Raw genomic sequence first — 26,692 nt, 5'->3', positions numbered from 1 at the left:
CTGTCAAACCTCAGTCATATTCTCAGTATCATGAATCTGTAAGTCTTTCTGTCCTTACTCACCTGAATCTCTTGCATTACGGTGAACAGTTTCTTAGTGCCATTCACCATAAACAAAACCTTTTGTTTACAAACAGAGCCGGGAGGGAACTCGGGCATCTGAGGAATTTTGTCGCGACGTGCATTGTGGGAAAGGGAGGTTGTGCAGCCGCCTGGCAGCGGCAGCACAACTTTATGTTATCATATGGATGAAACATGACGAGAAAACGGCTGGAGGAATATGCACAGAGGGAAGGGAGCTCCTGCCGTTTCCGCATCGTGTCTGTTTCAGGTGCCGTTGTCAGGTGGCTGTGTGAGCCACGACAAAATTCCTCAGATGCCCGAGTTCCCTCCCGGCTCAGTTTGTAAACAAATGGTTTTGTTTATGGTGGATGGCACTAAGAAACTGTTCACCGTAATGCAAGAGATTCAGGTGAGTAATCACTGAAAGACTTACAGATTCATGATACTGAGGTTTGACAGATTGGATGAAAAATTGGTCACAAAAGTCTCCCGCACCTTTAATGATAATAACCTTGGATCAGAGGTATCGGTCCTGATAGGCGGGGCGAGGCGGTCCCAGTCCAAGTGAACCCGTCACCGGCCTCAGATTAAAGCAGATAGAATGACGGCGGCGTGACGACTCGGCGCCGTCGCCTCACCGCATCCATCCTCCTCCACTTCCACTGGAATCAGGCTCCAAGGAAATTACAATATCCACGATAATGGCTCCGATGAAACCGCTGGAGCTGATTACAGGTCACAATACATCATTTTCTGCACTAATTAGAACGCTGATTGGAAATAGATTAGTGTGTTTTCCTCGCTCCACTTTCCCCTGGACTCCGAGGCTTATTAAGACGGATAGACGAGGCCATATTTCAACTGCAGAATCAGGAAAATGACCAACGACACAGATTCATTCAACTCTGGCTGGGTCAGACTCAGTCCGTCCAAAGTGATGAAGAGCTTCATGCAGCTGCAGATTTAAGGCCTTTACACCCAGATAAATCACTATTTGTACAGTTTAGAGGCTAATGTTCGGTCCAGATGGAGATTTATAGATTTAAGTAGTTGAACTGATCTAAATGAACCAGCATTTAATAGTGGAAGAATCAACAAGTATTTGATATTTAGATGGAAAAGTAGATTGCTGGGACTGAATATTGGTTTTAATCAATTTAGATGAAGTGAAATGTGGAAGTTAGAGCTGGAAGATATGATCGAAAAATTAATTATGTTATGGACAATTTTAATCAATTGTTTTCTGACCACAGGATTTATGATGCAAAGATAAAACAGTTAATTTATTACAGCAATCAAACATTTTTTGATGAAAAAAACATTTCCAGAAGAATAAGCTCCGTTTAGTAGTTATTTACAAATCTGCAATTAATCTAAATGTCAGGCATGTTTCTCTAATCTATGTATACACAAAAAACTGAAAATACAGAACTACAGAAGAAAACAGGAACAACAAAGGAAAACTGGAGCAAAATGCGTGAAAAAGGTTAAGCCTTATTATATCAAAAAGAACAGAAACTGTGAGACAGAAGAGTAGACAACTTTCCGAAGTGTTCATAAAAAGGCCTCATGTTTAGTGACCTGTGAACATGTGTGTTTGAACTATAAACTTTATATAAGTCAATTTATGAGCCGTCATGAAGTCAGTAGTCGTCCCCATCTTGCCGTATTTGGACAAAAGGGGCGGAGCTGCAGGAGCAGGAGGAGCTATGGGTGAGCTAATGCTAAATGCTAGCCTTCAAATTGAGTAGAATGATTGGATTCATCAAACACTGAGTAATAAACAAGGTTATCGTTAACGAAAACTAACGAAATGATGAAAACTAGAATCGAAAAAACATTTTCGTTAACTGAAATAAATAAAAACTATAATTAAAAGAAAAAACAATAATTAACTGAAACTGTATTGTGTGCTTACAAAACTAACTAAAACGTATGAAAATTATGGATAAAATTCCCTTCGTTTTTGTCTTTGTCAGTGTTGAATTGATATGAAATGCATTTATCTCACTTGAACAATTTTGGGTGGCGGCACCGTACACCACTTCATGGTCCGTCACTTCTCGTCACATGTCATTTACAGTCGTCTTCTGGTCCCCACTCTACCTGGAAACATGAAGACTAAAGTTTGGAGAAAGCAGCAGAGTCCTGTCTGGGATTCATTTGAATATGATGGAGAAGAAGAGAAAAGATATGAAGAAACTAAAGTTAATACTAGAACTAAACTAAAACTAAGCATTTAGAAGAAAACAAAAACTAATAAAAACTAGCAAACCTGCTCTGAAAACTAATTAAAACTAACTGAAATACAGAAAAAAAATCAAAACTAAATAAAATTAAACTATAATAAAAAATCCCAAACTATTATAACCTTGGTAATAAAGTCAAAGTTTAACATGTTACAGTGCAGCTGTCAATCACACCTGTCAATCACACCTGTCAATCAAAGCCCAAAGACTCAAGCTGATCTAAAATCTGATTAATGAATCAATAATTTTCAGATCACATATTAAAGGGTCCAGAACGAGTCCTGGACAAACATTGCTGACTTTTTAGAGAAGCTTAAATAAATTTTAAATAAATTAAAGTGTATGTCTATGTGATCCAGGGCTTCATGGAGCCCCTAGTGGACGTCAGTGGAATTACACTGAAGCCACTGAAGCCAAGGCCATGAACCCTCATCAAATCTCTTCCATGTGGGAGTTTTTCCATCTGTAGATGTGACGGGTTCAGTCGCTGCAATTAATCCAGGTCCTTTTTCTCTATAATTCCTGAATGAATCCACCGCGCCGCGCCGCCATCCAAACATCCAAACCAGGCTTTAACGTCTGCAGGTTTCATTCAGTCTGTTTCCACCTGTGATGACAGACTCCAGTTGTCAGGGGTCAGTCTGGGCTTTTCCACGTGTCGGTGTGATATCAATGTGTCATGGTGGTCACAGACGGACGCCGCCGCCGCGGCCCGTTTCCCTCTGCCACAGTCATCCTGTCCTTACGTGTCATTCATCTGGGCTTTTTGAAGTCGTGGACATTTGAGGATGCTGCGGATACGGGACTCTGGGACGGTTTGTGTGTAAACTTAGGATGTGGATGCTGTTACCATGGCGACTGGAAGATCAAACCTGCCATTTCGAGGCTCTTAATTGATTTCCTGCTCTCGGCACAAAGAGGTGGACGGTGGAAAACCCTGAGTGAACTGAACGAACCGCCGCTGAGAAACCAGCGTTTTATTTAGAGATGGTGAGCAATAAATGAACAACACGCTTTATCATTAAGGAAAATAAATCTAAACCTGCCTTCCCCAAAACGGGCTGAAGAAATGTTTGAATTTGGACAAGTCACAGTCAAATCAAAAATAAAATGAAATAAAAGTAAGTTGAATTTATAACACTTTGCATCTGTAACTGCTACAGGACAAGATGCACAAAATCAAAGCTGTAAAAACTATGAGACACAATTAGAATGAAAAAACACAGAAAACTAAGAATTTATGTATAAAATATACAACAATACTATGATTAGGGCTGTGTATTGACAAGAATCTGGTGATGCGATACAAATCACAATACTAAGATCACGATACGATATATCCCGATATATCATGGTACTGTTTAAAAGGCCATTTTTTGTTTGTTTGTTTCTTTTTTTTTAACATTTCCTGGAAGAATTGAATTACACCCGAAATCTGCACAAATACTAAACACATTTTATTTGATCAGAACAGCATCTAATATATCACAAAATTGTTCTAATTCTCCTAGTTTCCAAAGGAACTACCATCTGCCTCTCAGACAGTAAAAAGTGCTTTTAGGATGCTTCAAATAAACATTATTGAATAAAACAGTGTTAAATAATAATAAATGATCTATAAACAATAAAGAAAACAACACAGCCATATCTGCATTTGAATAAATACCTAAAAATATCGATACAGTATTTTTTAATATTGATACAGTATTGTGAAATGAATAATCATGATATATTGCAGAAATGATATTTTCTAACAGCCCTACTGTAAAGATGTCAGGTCTGGAAAATGCAACAAGATGAAAATGATGAAAAGAGCGACCAGAACAAAAACACAGGTAGATCCCGAGTCTGTGATTTAATGTGTCTAATTAAATTATCTATAAAAGAAGCAAATGAGATGGAAAATGATGCAAAAGCCCCAAAAGCTGAGCTGGAGCCTCCGATGTCATGATTTAATGCTTGTTTTGTTCATTAAATTGGATCATTGAACACTATTAGTGATAAAAGGTTGATTCAGTGTCCGAATACATGATGTAAATGAAGTAAAACAACTGAACAGAGCTTTTGGTTTTTTACGAGTTTTAACTGAAAATATGGACAAATACAGGGTGTCCGTAAAGTCTGATCCCACTGTGATTAAAAACACAGATAACCCAATGTGATATGACTCACGTAAATATACACGCCACTTTTAATTGGCGTGTTTTCTAGGGGTGTAAGAAAATATCGGTTCTGCAGTATTTCGCAATATTTCATTTCACAATACTGTATCAATATTAAAAAGTACAGTATTGATATTTTTAAGTATTTATTCAAATGCAGATATTGTGGAGGTTCATTTTTGTTTTTCTTTTTTGTTTATATTTTATTTATTATTATTTAATACTCTTTTTATTAAATAATGTTAGTTCCTTTGTTGGGATTGAACTCAAATACTGTTCTGATGTTAGTTCTGAACTAATAGAATATGAACATTTGAACAGGATCTTAAACTGTAATGTTTGTAAAACATCCTTTCAGTTTGAACACGGGAACATTTTGTGATATAACATTAGATCCTGTTGTGATCAAATAAAAATGTGTTTAGTATTTGTGCAGATTTCTGCTGTAATTCAATTCTTGAGGAAATAATCATTTTAAAAAAAGAAGCAAACAAAAATTGCCTTTTCAACAGTAACATGATATATCGTGATATATTGTATCGTGGTCCTTGTATTGTGATCTGTATCGTATTGCCAGATTCTTGCCAATACACAGCCCTAGTGTTTTCTGTACGCATCATAAATTTTCCATGTGTATGTTCTCGCCACGTCAAACACACCGCACTGAGGGTTAGGGTTATGTCAACTGGAGATTTTGGCGTAAATTGACACACGGTCAAATGGAGTTGAATAACACACGAAAGGTCGAAAATGTGTACGTATAACACGCCAAATGCCATAAGAACTGGTGTGACATAGAACACGATTTCATGAGCTGAGTCTCCATAACCACAGAGTACATGGAAATAATCAGATGAACAGATTTCATCCACTGCTTTTGTCATAAATGTGTTAAATCTTTGAGACTTCGTGGACGCGCTGTAAAATTACCTCCTCATCAGGAATCTGAGTTGGGGTGTGTATTGGCAAAAATCTGGCGATACAATACAAATCACAATACTAGGATCATGATACAATATATCACGATATTGTCAACAAGGCAATTTTTTTAGTTTTTTTTTGTTTCTTTTTGAAAAAAAAAAACATCCTGGAAGAATTGAATTACACCAGAAATACGCACAAATTTTTTAACATAACATTTTAACAAAATTTTAAAAATTTGATCACAACAGGATCTAATGTTATATCACAAAATTTTCCTCTGTAAAAACTTAAAATTTAAATTTATTAAATTTAATTATTATTATTATTATATAACATCAGAACATTATTTTTGTACAATCCCAACAAAGGTACTAATATCTGCCTCTCATACAGTAAAAAGTGCTTTTAGGATGCTTCAGATAACCATTATTTAATAAAACAGCGTTAAACAATAATTAAATAATATAAAAAAGAAAAGCAAAAACAAAAATGAACTCCGCCATATCTGCATTTGAATCAAAACCTAAAATATCGATACAGTAATTTTTAATATCGATACAGTTTCGTAAAATTAAATATTGTGATATATTGCAGAACCGATATTTTCTGTCTAAATCTGAGGGTGTTTGAAGTGTTTTAATGGAAATTGTAAGCTTCATCCTGTTTCTGTCCATTTTCCCGTTTGCATGAGCAGCTCTTTAACGGCTGCTTAATTATGAATGAGGACAATCTGTGTCCGTTCACTCAGTAAACCGGCCCATCAGTCCCATCTGCCACCGCCGCCATCATCGCCACCGCCGCCGCCCCTTTGATTCGCCGCTTAAACTGGACACTTGCACCATTAATTGGAGTTTCAGTGCAGGTTAAACAATCTCAGCCCCGTTTATTGATCGTTTATGAATAATTTAGGGGGCGGTCTGTTTGCCCGGCCCCCCGCTCGGCAGATGAGATGAGCTCATGAATAGAGAATAGGAGGGGTTAAATTGTGATGACTCCATCAGGTCGTGGCCGTCGTCTGATATTCCAGTTAAAGCTCGTGTGGGTGCGTTTGTTTCTTTGACTCCTGCTGCACAGTCACTAGAAAAGGAGGTTCAGGAAGTCAAAGCCACTCTGCAAACCATGATGGAGCAGCTCCGAGAGGAAGAGGAGGACGGAGAGGACGAAGAAAAGCTGCAAGAAGACGACCTCATGACTAACGGCGTCAAGGAGGAAGAAGAGGAAGAGGAGGAGGAGGAAGAGGAGGACCAGTACTTCAGTGACAGCTGGGACATATGAGCAGGTTTTAAGGACTTTTACTGTAAAGACTCACAACAGATCAGGTTCCACATACGGACAAATATGAGCTAAAGTAAAATAATAACAGTGAAAAAGTGAAAATACAGCATGAAAATGTTCACATCTACAAACTGTCCTTTAAAAAATATGAACAACCTGAAATTTATCTGGAAAAATAAGTGCAATTGTACCAATATTCTGCCTCAGTTTATCATTTCCACATGTTCATTCTAATGTACAGATACAGTGCATCTACAAATACACCCATTTAATAAGAGACTGAATGTTGGTACAAATACACTGATTTATATTAAGACATTCCAACTTATTCATATTTCTTTGTGAAAGGATTGTATAGAAATGCAAACATTTTCATCTCATCTTACTTTTTCACACTAAAACAAACACAAACATTTGTATTTGTTATTATTTATTGGTTATTATATTATTATTTTACTGGTCTGATCCACTTTAGATCATAGTGGCCAGATTGGACCCCTTTGGCGACGATGGTTCAGACTGAAGGTTCTGGGTTTTATCCCTCTAGTCTTTGGGTGAACAGTGTAAGGTTATGATCAGAGAAAAAAATAAAAAACGACAGACAGAAGCTAACCTCAGACATGTGGATAATGACAACTGCAGGAATTAGTCTGATCCCAACATTATATCTTGATGGTTCACTCTCAGACCAATAACTATCAGATTTATCAACAGGCCAATATCGGACACTGTCTATTGAAGGGAGACATATGTAGATGATGACAACTGCAGGAATTAGTCTGATCCCAACATTATACCTTGAAGGTCATCTCTAGGTGTTTCACTCTCAGACCAACAACTATCAGATTATCAACAGGCCGACATTGGATACTGTCTATTAAACGGCGACACATGTAGACAACTGCAGGAATTAGTCTGATCCACAAACATTTGCTCTGCTGGTTTTTCTTTCCGTCATCCAGTGTCAGGAAGTTCTTTCCCTTCATTCTTTTGTGGATTTGTAGAACCACCACAGATGTTTGAGACCAGTTTGGACCTGAAAGACGATTTTGGATCAGACTAATATGTGGCCTTTATCACCGTCAGCGTGTAACTCTTCAATCCTCAGTTTGAGTTTCTTCTTTTTTTACCCAGTGATACTTTTACACATTTGGTCCAAAGGATTATTTCACATTTCAGTTGAATCCAACTGTTTAGTTTGATCCAGATGTTAGTCAGTGTTCATGTGTCCTTAACCCTTTAACTGCCAGCTCAACCATATGGTTGAGTTACTCATCAGGTTCCTTATCAGGTTCCTCTTAGTCTGGTAGTTAAAGGGTTAAAGTGCATTTCTGTTCCATTTCTTGTTTATCTAGAGGTGGTGAGCGGTAACTGCAGGTGTGTGTGTTTTGTCATTAGTCACTCATCAGCTGATCCTGTTGTATTTACATCGTTTCTGGTGATGATTTTCCTGCAGACACGGTCATGAAACAGGAAATCTAAGGGACTCTGATCTAATATCACCAGCAACAGAACAACGTAAACATCTATTTAAGTCTGTTTCATCCATTTAAAAACTGAATCATGTTAAAATGAGGTGAATATTATCGACAGGACAACGTCAGATACAGTTGTCTATTAAAGGGAGACAGACGGTGACGACTGCAAGAATTAGTCTGATCCCACGTTACACCTTGAGGGTCATCTTTGTGGAATTATGAAGGATTTGGATAAAACGTTCAGTAAAAGACACTTTAATGGACGTTTTCTGGATAAATGAAGTGAGGACAGACACAAACCGAAGTTTTTTTCTCTTGTTTTTTTTGTTTTTACGTCTGACTTGATGTGATTTTGTTGAAAACATTTGTCACATATTCCTTACTTACGGAGTATTTATCATTTTACTGATTTACAGCTTTAGAAATATTTCTGGCTCCACTGTGATGAAAATACTTGACATTTGTCAAAAAATGTGACACAAATGTTTTACTGTGTTTAGAAATCTGGCAAAAGACGCATGAAATGTTTGATTTACAGACGAATAAAGAAATAATCTGTTTTTAAATGAACAAATAATACAGTTATCACAAAAACAAGTGACATCTAAATGAAGAACATGTGAAAAATGTGGAGTTAATATTGAACAGAATCTGAGAAACTCACACTGAACACATTCTATGTAACGTCACAGTCTGTTTCTAAAGCTGCATCTATTGATAAACTGTTGATTTCAGTATTAATGGGTTTGAAGCGTTGGACCAATCGTTTACTGGGAAAACAAGCACATAATGAAGTAGGAAAAGCTGACTTTTAAGGTGGACTTTTGTATGTTTTTGTACGACTGAAGTGTGATTTTTGTTGATGAAATAACTCCTTTGTGGTGCTCCAGAACTTTGACTCAACTTGAACTTTATCTTTGTGTGAAAAATGCAATAATTTACGACGGCAAATCAGGGACAGACAATAAAAGTTTCAAACAGAAGAAGATGTTTGAGAAAAGACGGAAAGTTCGAGATTAACGTTGTAAAAATTAACTTATTTTCAGATGAATCTTTGCTCGCTAATATATGAGCAAAGATTAAAATATTAAGTCATGAATTAGTGAGAAATATGCGACTGAAGTTGAAAATTCACAAGAAAAAAAAAAAAATTCCAAAATCTTGTAAAAGTTCAGTTTTTTCCTGTTAATTTCCGACTATAATATCCGATATTTTTCTGCTAAATTTACTGTTTTGTTCCGTTTCGTTGTGCAGCTTTAATCTTGAACATTTTGAACTTTGTATCAGAAAGAGAAAATATTTAATATTGTGAGTTTTTTTTCTCCTAAATTAACCACTTTATGCTACATAGGTTTTTTAATGAGCAAAATGGAGATTCTTCTGTCGTAAGTATACGACAGCGTATTAGGGCCACAAAAGAAAATAAAAACACTTGTCACTACGAGAATAAAGTCCTAAATTATCAACATAAAACCTGTAATTTTATGAGAATAAAGTCATACAAAAAGAGTTATAATTTCAGGAGAATAAAGTCAGAATATTTCAAGAAGAAAGCCATAATATTACGAAAATAAAGTCATAGTTTTAAAAAAAATCATAATTTAACAAAAATAATGTCATACTTTTATGAGATTAAAGTCGAGACTAAAGTCATAATATTACGAGAATAACGTAATTTAAAAACAGGTGGAAAAATATCACAATTTACAAGAATAAAGTCATACCCACTCAAAAACTTGGAAGATTTTGATAAGTTCTACTTTCATTTGGGGTTTACGCACAAAGGCCAAACACTGAGCCTATTAGCCCCGCCCACCATCAACACATTAGCATTAGTCGTCCGCTCCAACAGGAGTGAAAGTTGATGCTTTGTTGCATTCGCTGTAACTGGAAACTCTGTCATCAACAAGGATTAAGGCGCAAGGTTTATAAATGCTGAGTTTTTATCGCACTATTGATAATTTATTTCCAAAATATTATGACTTCAATCTCATAAAAGTATAACATTAATTTTGTTAAATTATGAGGTTTTTTTTTAAACTATGACTTTATTCTCATAATACACTCAAGGACAAAAGAAACGCACCACTTTCATTTTCTCAGTTTTTTCAGAAATATGACACTTATTGCAAAATTGCAAACTACAATGAGTTCAGTTCTATTCTGAGTCCAAATGAAATGATTGTTTTCCTGGTTCCAGTTGATTTTGATTAGCAATAAGAACTGGATTTGTGTGTTCCTCACCCGTGTCTGCTCATGAGTGAAACTCACAGATGAATTGGACCTCTCCTCAATTGTGCACAACCATTCCCTATAAAAAGACACTGAAATGGACCAAAAACACATTTGTCCACAATGACACCACTACTGCAACCGGAGAGAGACGGGGCCATTGGCATGTTTCAGCTGGACGGAGCAGACGGGCCGTAGCCAGGCTGTTTGGACTCCACCACTCTACCGTTGGACGCCTTGCTGAGCGTTACCGCACCACCGGCTCCTCCAACCACCGTCCCAGATCTGGTCGACCACAGGTTACAACCGCTGCACAGGACCAGGACAATCGGCTGTCACATCTACATGACAGGTTTCAGCCGGCAATGGCCCCGTCTGTCTCCGGTTGCAGTAGTGGTGTCATTGTGGACAAATGTGTTTTTGTTCCATTTCAGTGTCTTTTTATAGAGAATGGTTGTGCACAATTGAGGAGAGATCCAATTCATCTGTGAGTTTCACTCATGAGCAGACATGGATGAAGAACACACAAATACAGTTCTTATTGCTAATCAAAATCAATCAACCGGAACCAGGAAAACAATCATTTCATTTTGACCCAGAATAGTATTGAACTCATTGTAGTTTGCAATTTTGCAATAAGTGTCATATTTCTGAAAAAAATCATGAAAATGAAAGTGGTGCGTTTCTTTTTTCCTTGGGTGTATTATGGCTTTCTTCTCAAAATATTACAACTTTAATCTCATAAAAGTACGACATTTATTTTGTTAAATTATGAGTTTTTTTTTTTAAACTATGACTTTATTCTCATAATATTATGGCTTTCTTCTCGTAAAATTACGACTTCATTCTCGTAGTGACAGTGTTTTTATTTTCTTTGGTGGTCCTAATACGCCGTTGTATAAATGAACCCTAATACGCTGTGGTGTTTTGTTTTTTTAATGTTTTCTGCCTTTTCTGCCTTAAACTCATCCTCTGAGTTAAAGTTGGATGATTTTCTTTTTGTCTGCATGAAGGAAACGTTAAACTGATCCATGAATTTGCTCCAACTGCTGTTTGTTTTAATATTTGATGCTTGGTTTTGTTCCGTTTCGTCGTTTCCTGTGGTCCGTTCAGTGTTTTCATGTGCGATGCAGCTTCATTCCTCCGTCCGGTGTCGCATTCCCTTCTGTTTCTTCTTCTGCTGATGCCTCGGTGCCTCCTGGTCTTAAATGGGTCGTAGACGTCAGTCCAGTAACGGGGGTCCAGTGGAGGCTCAGATAACTGGGACACCAGCTGATGGAGGAAACAGTGCTGATGCTGTTCTGGCCCAATCTGCTCTGCCTTGGTTTGTTATATTGGTGGGTGGGTCCTTAGGGTCCTGGGCTGTAAACACATCTGACACCTCAGGGTTTGTGTCACAACGAAAAGTGAATTCTCCATGTTTCAGCATCAGACAGCGAACCAACACTGAAGCTCCGCCCCCAAACGACCACAGAGGAAACACGATGAGACATTTATGGACGTTAAATAAAGTGGGACATTTTCTGTCGTCTGTTGTTTTTAACCACAATAAACATGTTTATGTCGAATGTCGACGTCTGTAGTCGGTGATTTTAAAATATTCGCAAAAGACATTCCGCCCACTTCCACCCCTCCCCCTCAGCCAATGCAGACCCCTACCCTAATGTGTTCTAGACCAATAGAAAGAACCCAGACCCACAGACAAACCAGGTCCACGAAGACCACCAAACAGAGAAACCCTGGACCAGGACTAACCACGGTCTGGAGTAAACCGGGTCCATGAAGACCACCAAATAGAGAAACCCTGGACCAGGACCCACCATGGTTGGAGGAAACCGGGTCCATGAAGACCACCAAATAGAGACCCTGGACCAGGACTCACCACGGTCTGGAGGAAACCGGGTCCATGAAGACCACCAAATAGAGAAACCCTGGACCAGGACTCACCACGGTCTGGAGGAAACCGGGTCCATGAAGACCACCAAACTGAGAAACCCTGGACCAGGACTCACCACGGTCTGGAGGAAACCGGATTCATGAAGACCACCAAACCGAGAAACCCTGGACCAGGACCCACCAAGGTCTGGAGGAAACCAGGTCCATGAAGACCACCACAAAGAGTAACCCCGGACCAGGACCCACCACGGTCTAGAGGAAACCAGGTCCATGAAGACCACCAAATAGAGTAACCCCGGACCAGGACCCACCACGGTCTGGAGGAAACCGAGTCCATGAAGACCATCAAACAGAGAAACCCTGGACCAGGACCCATCGTGGTCTGGAGGAAACCAGGTTCATGAAGACCACCAAAGGCCCTGGTTCATGGTGGTTGTGCAGGATCTGAGTCCTTTCCATACTTAATCAAACTGGAATAATTATTGTGCAGATTCAGAGCCTGGAGGACAAACACAGACACGTTTCCATTAAAAGATACTGAAACATGTTAAATTATCGCCGTGACGACAGTAAAACTAATGGGTTTGTGTGCAGATAAAAGCAGCCAATCAGGACTCATTTAAAGACAAAACAAGAAAAACCTACGAGGTTCATATGATTTTCACTGAACTAACAACAGGTTTGGAGTTAACCTGGTCTCTGGTGGATCTGGTCCTGGGTTTTTAACTGAGTTTACAGTTAAACAGATTTTATTTGATTTTACTGAAATTAGAACAATGACAATATAAAAAAGTCATAAACTGTATCCAATATTTGTGATGTCAGAACAAGAACACCACACCTGCACTCACATGTACACACACACAAAAATAAAAGTGGGGGGGGGGGGGTCCTGCCTACGTTCTTCATATTAAAGTGCTGCCAAATTGAATAAAATAACTTTACATTACCTTTTAGTGAAAATGTGATTTTCTCCACATGTAAGTGTTTCATAATATCTTTGACCAGAGCCTGATGAGTGGGAGGAGTTTTGTTACAGATTCAACTTTAACTGAACTTATCTGTTTGGTTTCTTTCTAACATCAGTGAACCCTATGTTCATATATATTTACTTCAGTCGTTCGTTCATTGTGGTGAATCTCCAGGTCTGTTTTGTCGCTGACTCATATTTGTCTGTTAAACGTGTCAAAAGTGTTTAACGTCAGCGTGTGTTGGTTCTAAATGTGTGTTTTCAGGAGCTCATGACCTCATTCTGTCTAAACTCCAGATACTTCAACATAAACACACTCAAAAAATGGACATTTTAGCAGATGTCACCTGTTAGCATGACACATGCTCTGGTCTGGTCCACCTGAAAAACTACTGGACAGATAGATTTTATCAGATAGATTTGATCATATACACTGTATGTCATCAGATAGATTTTATCACCTGTCTGTTTGGAAACTGCCCTAATACCATCTGTTGGAATCTCTTCTAACTGTAAATTATGCAAAAAAAAAAAAGAAAAAGAAATAAACATTACTGCATTCTCAACATTCTTAGGTAAAAGACAAATACTCTTAAATACTTTCCCTAAAACCATCCTCATGGCTTAAAGACCTCATGCTTTTTTAAATTTAGAGAAGATTAAATACAATTTGAGAAGTCAGCCATCAACATGACAGTAGTATGAGGCTCTATGGGTAAATACTTAAAAAAAAACATCAGACACTATATAAACTACAAAAAATGTTTTTAGTGCAGTTTTTCCCATACACACATTTATTTTCTTTCTTTTTCCTGTTTGGTGCATTATATACGCGTGTACTCTAATAATATTAATACCATTACATATCTATATCTTGCGTGTAAGATGTAATTGTGAATAAGCAGATTTGTCGACTATTAGGCTGATTTATTTATTTTTCTTTTCTTTTTTTCTTTCTTTTTTTTCTTTTATTCCCAATTTTTTTAAATTTCTACCTTTTTTGTTCTATGAGTACTTTGCCATTTTTATTACTATCATTAAGTATGTCATGTAGGACCAAGGGTGGGACACGCTTAATGCCTCTGAAATTCAATATTCAAATGTTCAATGTAACTTAAATCTGCACCAAAAAATGATAAATAAGTAGGAAAAAAAAAAAAAAAAACCTGGACACTTCACCTGAAAACACCACATGAAAAAGTTAAACAAACGTGGAGTTTATTTAATCTGATCTGAAACGGTTCAGCATTCCCAGTTTGGGTTGGTTCTGGGTTCATGGGTTTGGGTTGGTTCTGGGTTCATGGGTTTGGGTTGGTTCTGGGTTTATGGGTTTGGGTTGGTTTTGGGTTTCTGGGTTTGGGTTGGTTCTGGGTTCATGGGTTTGGGTTGGTTCTGGGTTCATGGGTTTGGGTTGGTTCTGGGTTCATGGGTTTGGGTTGGTTCTGGGTTCATGGGTTTGGGTTGGTTCTGGGTTTCTGGGTTTGGGTTGGTTCTGGGTTCATGGGTTTGGGTTGGTTTTGGGTTTCTGGGTTTGGGTTGGTTCTGGGTTCATGGGTTTGGGTTGGTTTTGAGTTTCTGGGTTTGGGTTGGTTTTGGGTTTCTGGGTTTGGGTTGGTTTTGGGTTTCTGGGTTTGGGTTGGTTCTGGGTTCATGGGTTTGTATTGGTTCTGGGTTTCTGGGTTTGGGTTGGTTTTTGGTTCATGGGTTTGGGTTGGTTCTGGGTTTTGGGTTTGGGTTGGTTTTGGGTTTGGGCAGGTTCTGGGTTTATGGGTTTGTGTTGGTTCTGGGTTCATGGGTTTGTGTTGGTTCTGGGTTTCTGGGTTTCTGGGTTTGGGTTGGTTCTGGGTTTCTGGGTTTGTGTTGGTTCTGGGTTCATGGGTTTGTATTGGTTTTGGGTTCTGGGTTTGGGGTTGGTTCTGGGTTCTGGGTTTGTGTTGGTTGGGTTCATGGGTTTGGGTTGGTTCTGGGTTCATGGGTTTGTGTTGGTTCTGGGTTTCTGGGTTGGGTTGGTTCTGGGTTCATGGGTTTGTGTTGGTTCTGGGTTCATGGGTTTGGGTTGGTTCTGGGTTCATGGGTTTGTGTTGGTTCTGGGTTCATGGGTTTGTGTTGGTTCTGGGTTCATGGGTTTGTGTTGGTTCTGGGTTTCTGGGTTTGGGTTGGTTTTGGGTTTCTGGGTTTGGGTTGGTTCTGGGTTCATGGGTTTGGTTCTGGTCGGTTTGGTTTACGGGTTTATTCATTTGTTTGGGTCGGTCGGTGCTGCTGAGGAATGGGATGGGTTTTTTTAGCCGCAGACATCGATTACAACTTCGACGTCCAGGCAGAAAACAGACAGTGTGGGTAATTCCTCTGGAGGGGTGGGGTGGGGTGGGGGGTAGTGACATCCAAACAGTCCAGGCCTGGTTCACCTTGCCCCCCCCCCCCCCCCCCCCCAGGGGACACGGCTGTCACTGAGCAGCTGAAATATCAGCCAGCGCTGCCATCCGTCCCACTTAGTCTCAAGAGCAGACAGGGACCACACGGGGGGGGGCGGGGGGGGATCGATACCTGTGATGGATGGAGCTGGATGTCTTCAGGCATGAGGCAGGGGGGGGGGGATGAGAACTGCAGTGAGTGAGGAGGGGGGGGGCAGTGCCATGGGGGACTGGGCTCAGGGTGCTCCAGTCTCTACAGCTGCCAGTGTGTGTCCTAATGAGACTGAGAGTGTGTGTGTGGGGGGGGTTTGGGGGGGGGGGGCTGGTACTACTTCTTGGATAAACCCTCTGGTCCTGATCCTGGACACCAGACCTGAAATGGAACCAGTCCTGACACCTTTACACCAGTCTTTCATTCAAATCTACCTCAGACCCAGATCTGGAAACCCGACGCCTCACACCTGAGACCGGGCCTTCGTTTCCATAGCAACCAGACTGGCCCTCAGTTCCATACCAGGTGTTCACGTCAACCCCACCTCCGATTAACACCTGTTTCCATCACCTGTCGACGGCATTTAAAGGCACAGGAGGTCACATGACCACTGCTGTTAGTAAATAGACAGACTCCGCTCCTCTCTGCTTCACGAATGACAGACAGAAAGAGAGAGAGAGGCGGTCGAGTGAGCAGCAGATTGAATGGAAGAGATGGGGACTATGATCATGTGACTTTATTGTTTGATGCTTTGCCTTTAGAAGTAAGTCATTGACCGCCTCATTGAGAACATGGAGATGATTCATCTACTTCGTACACGTTACACATGTTTGGTAATTTTTTGTTTCACATTTAAAACCAAAAACAGCAAAAAAAAAAACTGAGAAAGAAAAAAACATATTTGAAAAGGATGTTCGGTCAACGCTACTGTGAATACATCGACATGTTTATATTCTATTCTAGTTTATTCTTTATACTTATTAATTCCTATTCCATTTTGACCTTTTTTTTTTTTTTTTTAAAGACATGGCTAGGTACAAGGTAAGAGAAACCGTACTCACTCCTCTGTTCATTTAGTCAACTGACCCTAAAAAAAATCATTGAATCAACACTTTAAATCTGTTTTAAATACACATGTGACTTATTTATTTTATCTACCGGTTGTGTTTTAGAGGTTTTTATCCTATTTATTGTATTGTTTTGTATCTGTTTTTATCAGTTTAATTATATTATGTGTTTTAGTCATATCTTTGCGCAGCTCGTGTCATTCTAAATCTGTTTAATAAATAAACTTGACCTCTACCTTTACGACTAAACGCCGTTCTCTGTCTGTCACGTGTTGTTCAGTGGTGGTTTTGTTGCTCTGTTTGACGGTGGCGGCGTTCTCCACTGCATTAGCCGTCATTATTCTCAGTCTGAAACACAGAACAGGTGGATTATGAGGAGGAATGATGAAGAGTTTTGAGACTATTTGTGGAAATGTTCCAAACAGCAGTGATTCACAGTGAAAGGACAGAACATACGACATGTTCGACCCACATACGTGACCTTGGAGCTGATGTTTCATCATCACATACAGACCTGATGATACGACAGTGCAGCTCAGAGCTCCTTTTCCACCCTCAAATCAAAAAGTATCTATCTAAATAAAAGGTTGTTTGAATTCAATTTACTCCACACTATTTTGAATACAGAGCATTTTATTACTTTAATTATTCTGAATGTTCTAGATTTTGGAAATGACCATAAGAAAACAACAACTTTAAACCCACAAATAACTGATGTTCAACAGAAATTAGTGACTATAAAAATTCCACCTACAGCCACATGATTGTATAATGTATTAACTACCTCCACCAAGGAGGTTATGCTTTCATCGGGGTTTGTTTGTTTGCCTGTTAGCAAGATAACTCAAAAAGTTTTCGACGGATTTTGATGACATTTTCAGGAAATGTTGATACTGGCACAAGGAACAAATGATTAAATTTTGGTGGTGATGGGGGGGGGGGCTGATGGCTCTGAGTGCTTTCTAGTTTAGGCATGTCTTAATATGACACAACTGGTCGACAAAAAAAAAATAAAGGCTTGACATTTCAACATTTCTTACATTTTAAGCTCTGACAACATCCTCTGGATACATGGACAACAACAATAACAATAATAATGATAATAATAACAGTAATAAAAAAAAATCATCATCATCATCTCTTATTGTGCCAATGCTGAATCCTCTCTTGTGCAGTGCTATTTGCTTCCTGAAGGTCTTGGTCGGAGCAGTGAAGGCCAACGGGCACCAGTGTAAGATGTGTTCCGCTGATTGGTCCACTGAACCGCAGGGGTGTTCAGGGCTGGGGGTGAACCCCCACTTGTGGCAGTTGTCATTAGCTCAGCCAACCTTTACTTCTGCCCTATTCAATACAACCCCATCCCTCCTGGAGGGGGATGTTCCACTGGACAGGCTTTCTTGGATGCTCAATACTGCTTCATTTTGTGGCTGCTGGTCATTTTAGTGCTAATTAATAATAATAATAATAATAATAATAATAATAATAATAATAATAATAATAGCAAGAAGAATTTGTCAACATGTCACTGGAAATTATTCCTGTTCCACTGTGATCCAATGGTGAAAAGTGTTGTTGCAAATATGAGGAAAAATCTGGAAAATTTGTGAAATGAAATGCAGAAGAAACAGAATATGTTCAGATGTGTGAAACAGTTTTGCATTTATCACATCCTTTATTATAAAAGGGAAGTGGACTCTGTGTGTGGCTGCAGTTTGTCATACTTATGGATTTTTGGTCAAAGAACAGACTAGTGAAAACAGTAAATTAATAGGACCAATATTTTGGGAGATATTAGTAATTTTGGAATACAATGGCCTCCCAATGACCAATCACGCTGCTTTGCTCAGAATAATAGACTCATCACTGAAGTGGGTTACCTAGCAACAGATAAACAATAGGCCCGTGTTGCCATGATGTCAAATTTCTGGTGCAGAAACAGACATGTCAGCTGAGAGGTTATTCAACTGAAAATGACAGTGGAATTCACCAAGAAAGAAAATAAATCTGGAACTGGATCTAGAACCTGTGGGGAACCACGGGTCAACGGGATAATTTTAAGTATAGCGTATAGTAAAGCGTCTGCCAAATACATAAACAAAACATAAGTATAAGATATTCTTACAGAGCTGCACAGAGGGTATAAATAAGTGAAAAATAATTAATATTAAAGGACACGTTTAAGGACCATCAGACTCATAGTCATAATCATTTCACACATGTACAGTGTGTATGTGTTTATTTTCATTATGGGAAATAAACCAATGAGAGCAAAATTTCTTACAGTTATAAACTTGGTAAATTTAATCAGAATTATAGTTTTGATTTCATGTTGTTTCCTGGTGATTAAACTATAAATACCAGATCCAAACAGAAACCAGATGCAGATATTATCTACATGTATGAGATCCTTCTCTGTCTTACTGTTACTTCTGTTGCTTTAACCTTCCAGTATCCACACTTTATGTCATAAAAGATCATAATAGTTTTCACAATTTAAGTCAGAATTCAAATTTGTTAATTTTTTCATGATTTTTAAAATTCTGACCCATCCACTAAAATCAGCACATTGTAAACTGTTAAATTAGTCCAATAACACTCTTAACCAATGTTGGTGTTAATCATTGACATATGTCAGGATGAAATAAATAAAAATAATAATCCAATTTTTATGTAGAACACTGAAAAAAAAGGGGAAATTTTTGTGGGTTTTTCTCGCTGCTCCCGTGTGTGTGTGTGTGTGTGTGCTGCCCGGAGAATAAGAGGACCTTTAAAGCAAGTTAGTTTCACTTTCACTCCTGCTCGGACAATGACGCTATCACCCCCCCACACACACAATCACATAATCACGGAGCTACAACCCCCCCCCCCCGGACTGCTGATCCCCCCCCATCTTATAAAGTATTCACCCCCCACACACACACCCATGTCCATGCACTTCCTGTTTACCTCACAGTTTCATTCTGCCAGCAGGCCTGGGTGTTATACTGTAGGGGAGATGGGGACAGTTGTAACACGGGTCAGTTGTTAACTCTTGCAATTGCTCCAATCAGGAACAACTTAGGACTCACCTAATTCACTCTGCACATGCTCAGTTTAGTCCTTAGTCCACATAAGAAGTTGTAGTGCTGTGAGGCAGACACATCAAAATTTGTGAGTGAAAACAGAATTGTGTGCTCAGTCATATTTTTGCTCTAATTATTTTTGTGATTGCATAGTTTGCATTTGAAAGTTGTGTCAATTATATTTGTGAGATAAACAAAGATTTATGCAACTGTTTATCCACCTGTCCACAATTATCTAATATAAGATTATTATATCCTGTGTAGATCAGTGTTCTTATTCATATATCGGCCAATGTATCGGTTTATCGGCCAGTATCAGATATCAGCCGATATATAGATATCAGCTTTTTTTAGCCCCCAATATCGGTATCGGCATCAGCCCCAAAAATCCCATATTGGTCGGGCTCTACTCTCAACTCACCATATATTTTCATTAGTAAGTTTGTTTTTTTTTGTTTTATTTTTTTTTATCAATTACTAATTACAGGCGACCCCAAGGTTGGAAAACACTGGCTTAGCATCAGTGAATCGATGAAGAGACGTTGGAGACGACAGCATGCAGCTGATATTCCGGTGAAACTCAATAGTCCAGAAAGTAAGGTAAAAGAGTATGAGTTATTGAGTATTTGGTATTTTTGTTTAGGGCTCAAGTGAATGACAAAAAAAAGGTTAAAAATAAACTGTATGAAAAACATCCTGACATTCCAAGTGCAGATTCTGTTCTTCAGGTGTCCAGAAGGACCAGAGGTTAAATAAACTCCAGTGGGGAACCGTCGGTGCATCATCCTAAACCTGTTATTAATCCTTCATAAAACCACATCGAAGGCTGTATTTTGTCAGAGTTTGGTGATAATTGTCCATGTGGATTGATGTCCAAGCGCCCTGTGGCCTGTGCACGTTTCACAGCCGTGCATGAGCCGTGCACTGGCGGCCTCTGCAATCAGGCCCGTTCACACTTGATGAAATGGTTTGTGAAAAGGCCACCTCTTCACTTTGTAAAAGTCACCTTCCATATCTTCCAATCGTAGGAGTCGGCTGTTCTTCCAGCTCCGTTATGTTATCTTTTACAAGTGTGTCAGGACCAGCTTGACATTTGTAAACACTCACTTTATCTTCCTATTCCCTCCATGCAGCATCTTTATGACCCAATCAGATACGGCTGCCGTCCTTCCTCTGCCGCCGCCTTGCGCCTAAATGCCACCGCGTCTCATGTAACTCCTGTAAATGTGAGCAGACTTTGAAGAACACTGCTGGGCTGATGTAATAGTAATAAAAGTACAATGATGAGTGGATCCTGAGTGGACGTCTGCCAGTGGGTCCAGACTCAGTGAGTGGGTGAGAGGCAGCGTTAATTAGACTCAACTGGAGGTGTGAAAACAACCAACAGTCCTCCCAGCATATTGGAAAATCTTCAGTCTGCAACCTGTTGTGGTTTTAATGAAGGAGCAGGAAGCTAATTTTAGCCCAGATTCCAGTGACTCCCAGTGCAGTGGACGGTCCAGGCCATATGCTGCCGCTCCGACTATGATGGGAAATGATACGGAGACTAATTACAGGCCGTTGCGCTGGCTTCCACCCGATGGGCTGATTAGTGATATTTAAACCACAGCAGCCTGTTGACACATTGGCCTTTGGAGGATTTGTGAGACGCACAGTAACAGTAACAGTAACAGTACAGACATTAATCAGCCTGTTTTTACACACATTCACTAAAACTCAATCAGGTCTGGAAATCAGAGTAATTAGACCTAATCAATGTCCAAATGAACAACAGACACAAAAAAACCCCATCATAATACATTACAACCCCCCCATTTGGTTTTTCTTATAATAAAGCACATTCCAGGCAGGTTTTTGAGCCCGTAAGAACATGACTTCAAGCCATGACTCACAACCTTTGTAGCGTTCCAGGCAAATCAGGCCAAACTACCTGAGGTGGTAGTTCACTGTAAATAAACCATCATGGTGGACCATACGGGCTTATGCTCATTACAGTCATTTCTATCCCAGAGATGTTTGCTCTTTGCTTATTTGAGTGAAACAGAGGAGGAAAAACAGCGCATAAGGCAAGAGAAGCTGTTCTACCTTTTATGTTATTTGTGTATTTGGATACATATTTGGCATTAATTTATTCTTGCCCCAACGCTAGAGCAGCTGCTGATTATGCAGAACATTTGTGGATAAATTACATTAGAACAATACCTTCTTTAATAAACAGTTTGCATAAACACCACATCCATGGGGGCCGCCATTGTTGTTTCATGGGCTATGTGATGTCAGAGCGTAGAACTGGGAGTACATGGATCTAGTACGAGTTCACGGGTGGGAAGTCATGGGTTTGAAATATAGAGATCTAGAAAAGCACTCGGAGAGCGCAGACCTCTGCCAAGGAACATCAGACACCTCCACCCCCCGATCACCACCAAAATTTAATCATCTGTTCTTTGTGCCAGTATCAACATTCCTACATTCGTCCAGCAAACAGAGGCCAGAGGTTTGTATGTGATGTGTTAGGAGCGACATGCACCACAGATGTGTTTATCATGACCTGCAGTGGTTCCAGATGTTCCAGATGTTGCTCTTGGTCTAGACTGAAACTGGGTCAAGACCAGGTGAGACTGAGATGCATCTACAACCACAAAGATCCACACATGTTCACCGTGGGTCAACGAGTCCAGTGTGGTCCAACGTGGTCAGTATCATCAGTGTGGTCCAATGTGGTTTCAGTGTTGGTCCAATGTGGTTTCAGTGTGGTCCAGTGTGGTTTCAGTGTGGTCCAGTGTGGCCAATATCATTCAGTGTGGTTCAGTGAGGTTCAACATGGTTCAATGAGGTGCAGTGTGGTTCCATGTGGTCAGTATCGTTCAATGTGGTTCCATGTGGATCTGGTGACAGAAGGTCAGAGTTGAGCTTAACAGTATTTCCAGTGAAACAGAGTCCTGGCGTCCTATGACAGTTCTGTCTAAACGTTCCTCCACAGCCTTTTGTGTGTTTGACTTATCAGTGTTTGACAGTACTGAACAGAGAGTGTTGCATTGTGGTCCGGATTGTTCTGATATTGAATATATGTTGCAGACTCTAAGACCATGTTGTTCATTCACCATCATGGTTGAATCTCCAGTTGCTCATACAGTTCTGATCGGGGTCATGATGAAGCTCCACACCTTCAGGATGTGACCTTGCTGAGGGGGCGGAGTCCAAAACTTGCTCTGGTAGCAGCTAATGTAGCATGGAGCGCCTCGGAGACACCGGGCGTGTGCCGTCAGTCATTTCCATTAACGCTGACTGGGAGCCAATGGAGACATCAATCAGAGTGAGGATGCTGGCGTTGAAGGCATCATGTGACACCGTGCTATGGCGAAATGTGACGGACGAAGATGGATGGCACATGGAGACGCGGGAGAAGAGAAGAATTAGCTGAAGGGAATGAAGAACGAGTGCAAATCGGATAAATGTGGTGGTGTTTGTGTTTGTAAGTGCTTCTGATAATGAACCGGACATGACAAAGGGTTTTTACTGACGGACCCAGTTTGTACCTGAAGTGGACAGACAATGAGTATGACCAAAAGGGGCTGATGGTCGGGCCTGGGTCGGACCAAATTGGGGGGGGGGGCTTTATATCGGACAGTAATCACACATCCACGGTCCATGTACAACCTCGAAGCACAGTTGAATTCCTTCCATGACTGAGCTCGTTTTGTGATTTACTTTTTTACAAATCAGTTTTCCCCTTTTAAATGAATTGAAATATAATAACTTCAATGCCAAAAACCACCCAAAAATCCTTTTTTAAAACAGAAAAATACTCCCAGTTTCCTTGTACGTTAGCGTCTGTTCTATGTGGATCAGAACCAGCTGAATATGTGTGGTTGTCAGGTTCCTGTTTCTATGTTCCAGTCCTGGTTCTGTTCTATGTTCCAGTTCTGTGGTCTGGATGCACATCAATCTAACTATAGAACTGGGCGGGACTTTCACTGGAGAACTCAACTCATCCAATCACAGTCTAGATATGACTTCCATCAGTGATCAATAAGAACTACACGGATATCTGGAACCATTTACATGTTCTAAACCATCAACATATGGACCAGTAGAAGGAAAGGAACATTTTAATATTTCAAAAATTCATCAAAAATTTAAAAATATATATATATTAACATCTCAAAACTGTGAACAAACTTTTCACACACTGTCCTAAAGACGATACATATTAAATTTGAAATTACTCCGACTGTTAGTTTTGAAGAAGTTTGTTGAAATGTAGACACTGGTGACCTTGAGTTTGACCCTTCAAGGTCACTAAAGGTCAAAGGTCATGGATCCAAATGAAAGTCCATATATGACTTCTGTCAATGATCAATAGGAACTAGACTGATATCTTTAACCATTTACATGTTCTAAACCATCAACATATGGACCAGTGGAAGTAAAGGAACATTTAGAATATTTAAAAAAAAAAAAAATCGTCAAATTCAAAAATCAACATTTCCCAAAACTGTGAACAAACTTTGTTGACATTGTTCCAAAGAAGACACATTAAAAAAAATCTAAATGAATCCAACCGGCAGTTTCGTCGGAGATGATGTTTGAAGAAATTGCTAACGAAGACGATGTCGGACTCAACGCCTTCATGATAGTTCATGGTCGATCGGTCGGTGAGATAAAAAGCGCAGTTAGAAAGAAAACAATTATAAAAACATAATAAAACAGAATGCAAAAGAAATAAACTGGTTTTATTATTTACTTTAAAGATGTTCCAAAAATGTTGTGAACATGTGTCAGACCATCATCATTAAAGGAGCTGCACGACCTGAACTGAACTGGTCTGGAGGATTTTTTCAACTCAATCAGAAACCTCTGATTTTGAAACGTGTGTGTTCAGTGCTGACTAGCGGCGGCTAGTATGAAACTCACTCGTACTGTGGACTTCCGATTGTATTTTAAGACGAAAACACTTGTAAATGACTAGGGATGTAATGATATGAAAATTTCATATCATGGTTATTGTGACCAAAATTATCACGGTTATCATTATTATCGCGGTATTATTGAAATTGTGCTCAAAATGTTCAAAAAGTACTGATACACACACTGAAATAATTTCACCAAGCTGTAATTTGAAAAAAACAAAACAAAAAAAAACAACACCAAAAAAGCCAAATAAAATAACTGGCACAATGTACCTTCTGTTGCAGAAGCATTCAAATATTAACCCTTAGTGGTCTGAGCCTATTTTGGCCGTTTTTCAGTCCTTTTGATTTTGCCTTTATATACTATATAAACAAATGTTTACCATACCCATGTTTGGTATCTTTTTTTTTTTTTAGCACAACTTCATCTACCTCATCTGTCTATTATTTTTTTCACTTTCACCTACTATATCAACATAAAAGGACAAAAAACACACAAAAAATACATAAAATCTGATTTGAAAAATGTATATAATTTATTGCATAAATAACACACAGATGCTTAACAAACCTTTTCAAAGACTTTAAAAGTGAATATTGGTTCCAAATATTAGGTATAGAAAATCAAAATTGTAATAAATTAAAACTATACTGAAATATTTGACATAAAAGCAGATCTTTACATAGGCGTTTCTCCGGAAAGGTGCGGTAATCAAACACAGTTATTATGATAATTAGAATTTAAACGGTAACACTAACCGTTGGCAATTTTACCGCGGTTTATCGTTATACCGGTAATTGTTACATCCCGATAAACGACCCGTACTGTGAGGTTCTACAGCACTGATAAAACCTTCTGAACATGAACAGAACTGGTTTCCTGTAGAATGACACAGCGAATCCAAACCATGCCCAGAGCCCCGCCCTCTGCTGGTCGGAGGCTGAAGTAGGTCATGATGCGGTCAACACCTGAGCCAATCACACGGCGTCTACGGGGCCGGGGCCGGCGCTGTGTGGATGAGAGCGGCAGGTGTCTTTTCAAAGGGTCTATAAATAGGCGCTGTGCTCGAGGCGGCGGCAGCTCCGCCTCCCTCTCAGCGTCATTAAGCCCAATTGGACGGTAATTGCTTGTAGCAGAGCAGTCGACCGCGGCGCTGATGGATGGAAGGAGACGACAACGGCGCTATTTTTAACAGGATGAGGACGACGGCAACAGGAACAAACCATTTTCTAATCAAGTGTTCCATTACAGGTGTAGCTCAGCTGCCCCCATTTCCATATTTAATACATTTATTCATGAATTTAGAGGCAAAACAGTGGAACTAAATGGAGCCGTGTTGGATTATACGACTAGTATCAGTAATCACTGTGTTATTGTTGGAACACAATGAGTATCTGCTGCTTCAACATGTGAACAGGATGGTGATGAAATAAGAGCAAAAGTACAGCAGCAAAACAGTCCAATATGGAGTAAAAGTCAGAACAGAAGAACATACGGTAGAAACACTGATGCTTTACTGCAGGAAAAGTACAAATAATATTAAATACATTTCAAATAAATTTAATTTGATTCTGATTTGAATTGATAAAGCACTTTGTGACTCTGTCTGTGAAAAGTGCTCTATAAATAAAACTTACTTACTTACTTACTTAATATTACAATATAAATGGTACTATTTAGAAGGACCATTTGGCTGAAAAGATGCTATTTTCTGATTATTTTTGTTTAACTGTTCTTCATTGTTAAATTTTCATGACAAATTAATAAAAACATTAATTGAACTGTTTTAAAGTCTTTCATCATTTCATCCCTGAATGAACAGATGAAAACATACATGTTTGTGAAAAAACCTTTAACCTAACACCTGACAAATAACCAATAACTATGTGACACCTTGACATCTTATTTACTGTTACCGGTTGATATTTTCAGTTCGTCTTTGTCATTATTTCTCCTCGGAACAGACTCATTAAAAGACGACACATTTTCGATGTTCACTGC

General features: G+C 39.3%; 1 protein-coding gene and 1 long non-coding RNA gene across 2 annotated transcripts in view; one reads left to right on the top strand and one right to left on the bottom strand.

Moving 5' to 3' along the window:
- The window catches only part of disc1 (DISC1 scaffold protein), a 79,660-nt gene extending 70,713 nt beyond the window's left edge, over nucleotides 1–8,947 (top strand). Inside the window, 1 exon segment of the mRNA XM_030155374.1 lies at nucleotides 6,470–8,947. Coding sequence (XP_030011234.1) covers nucleotides 6,470–6,672 — 203 coding nt within the window. The 3' untranslated portion in view covers nucleotides 6,673–8,947.
- Nucleotides 1,953–22,043, bottom strand: LOC115433835 (uncharacterized). Its single transcript, XR_003937432.1, has 3 exons — nucleotides 21,925–22,043; nucleotides 7,276–7,285; nucleotides 1,953–1,963 (listed from the first exon to the last, which is right to left on the bottom strand). It is a non-coding gene; the product is annotated as an uncharacterized LOC115433835 (long non-coding RNA).
- Nucleotides 22,044–26,692: the final 4,649 nt, after the last annotated feature.

Source organism: Sphaeramia orbicularis, chromosome 15 (assembly GCF_902148855.1).
Source record: "Sphaeramia orbicularis chromosome 15, fSphaOr1.1, whole genome shotgun sequence".
Lineage (NCBI taxonomy): Eukaryota > Metazoa > Chordata > Actinopteri > Kurtiformes > Apogonidae > Sphaeramia > Sphaeramia orbicularis.
Note: the sequence above shows the minus strand (reverse complement) of the source record. Positions and strands in the feature narration are given on the sequence as shown.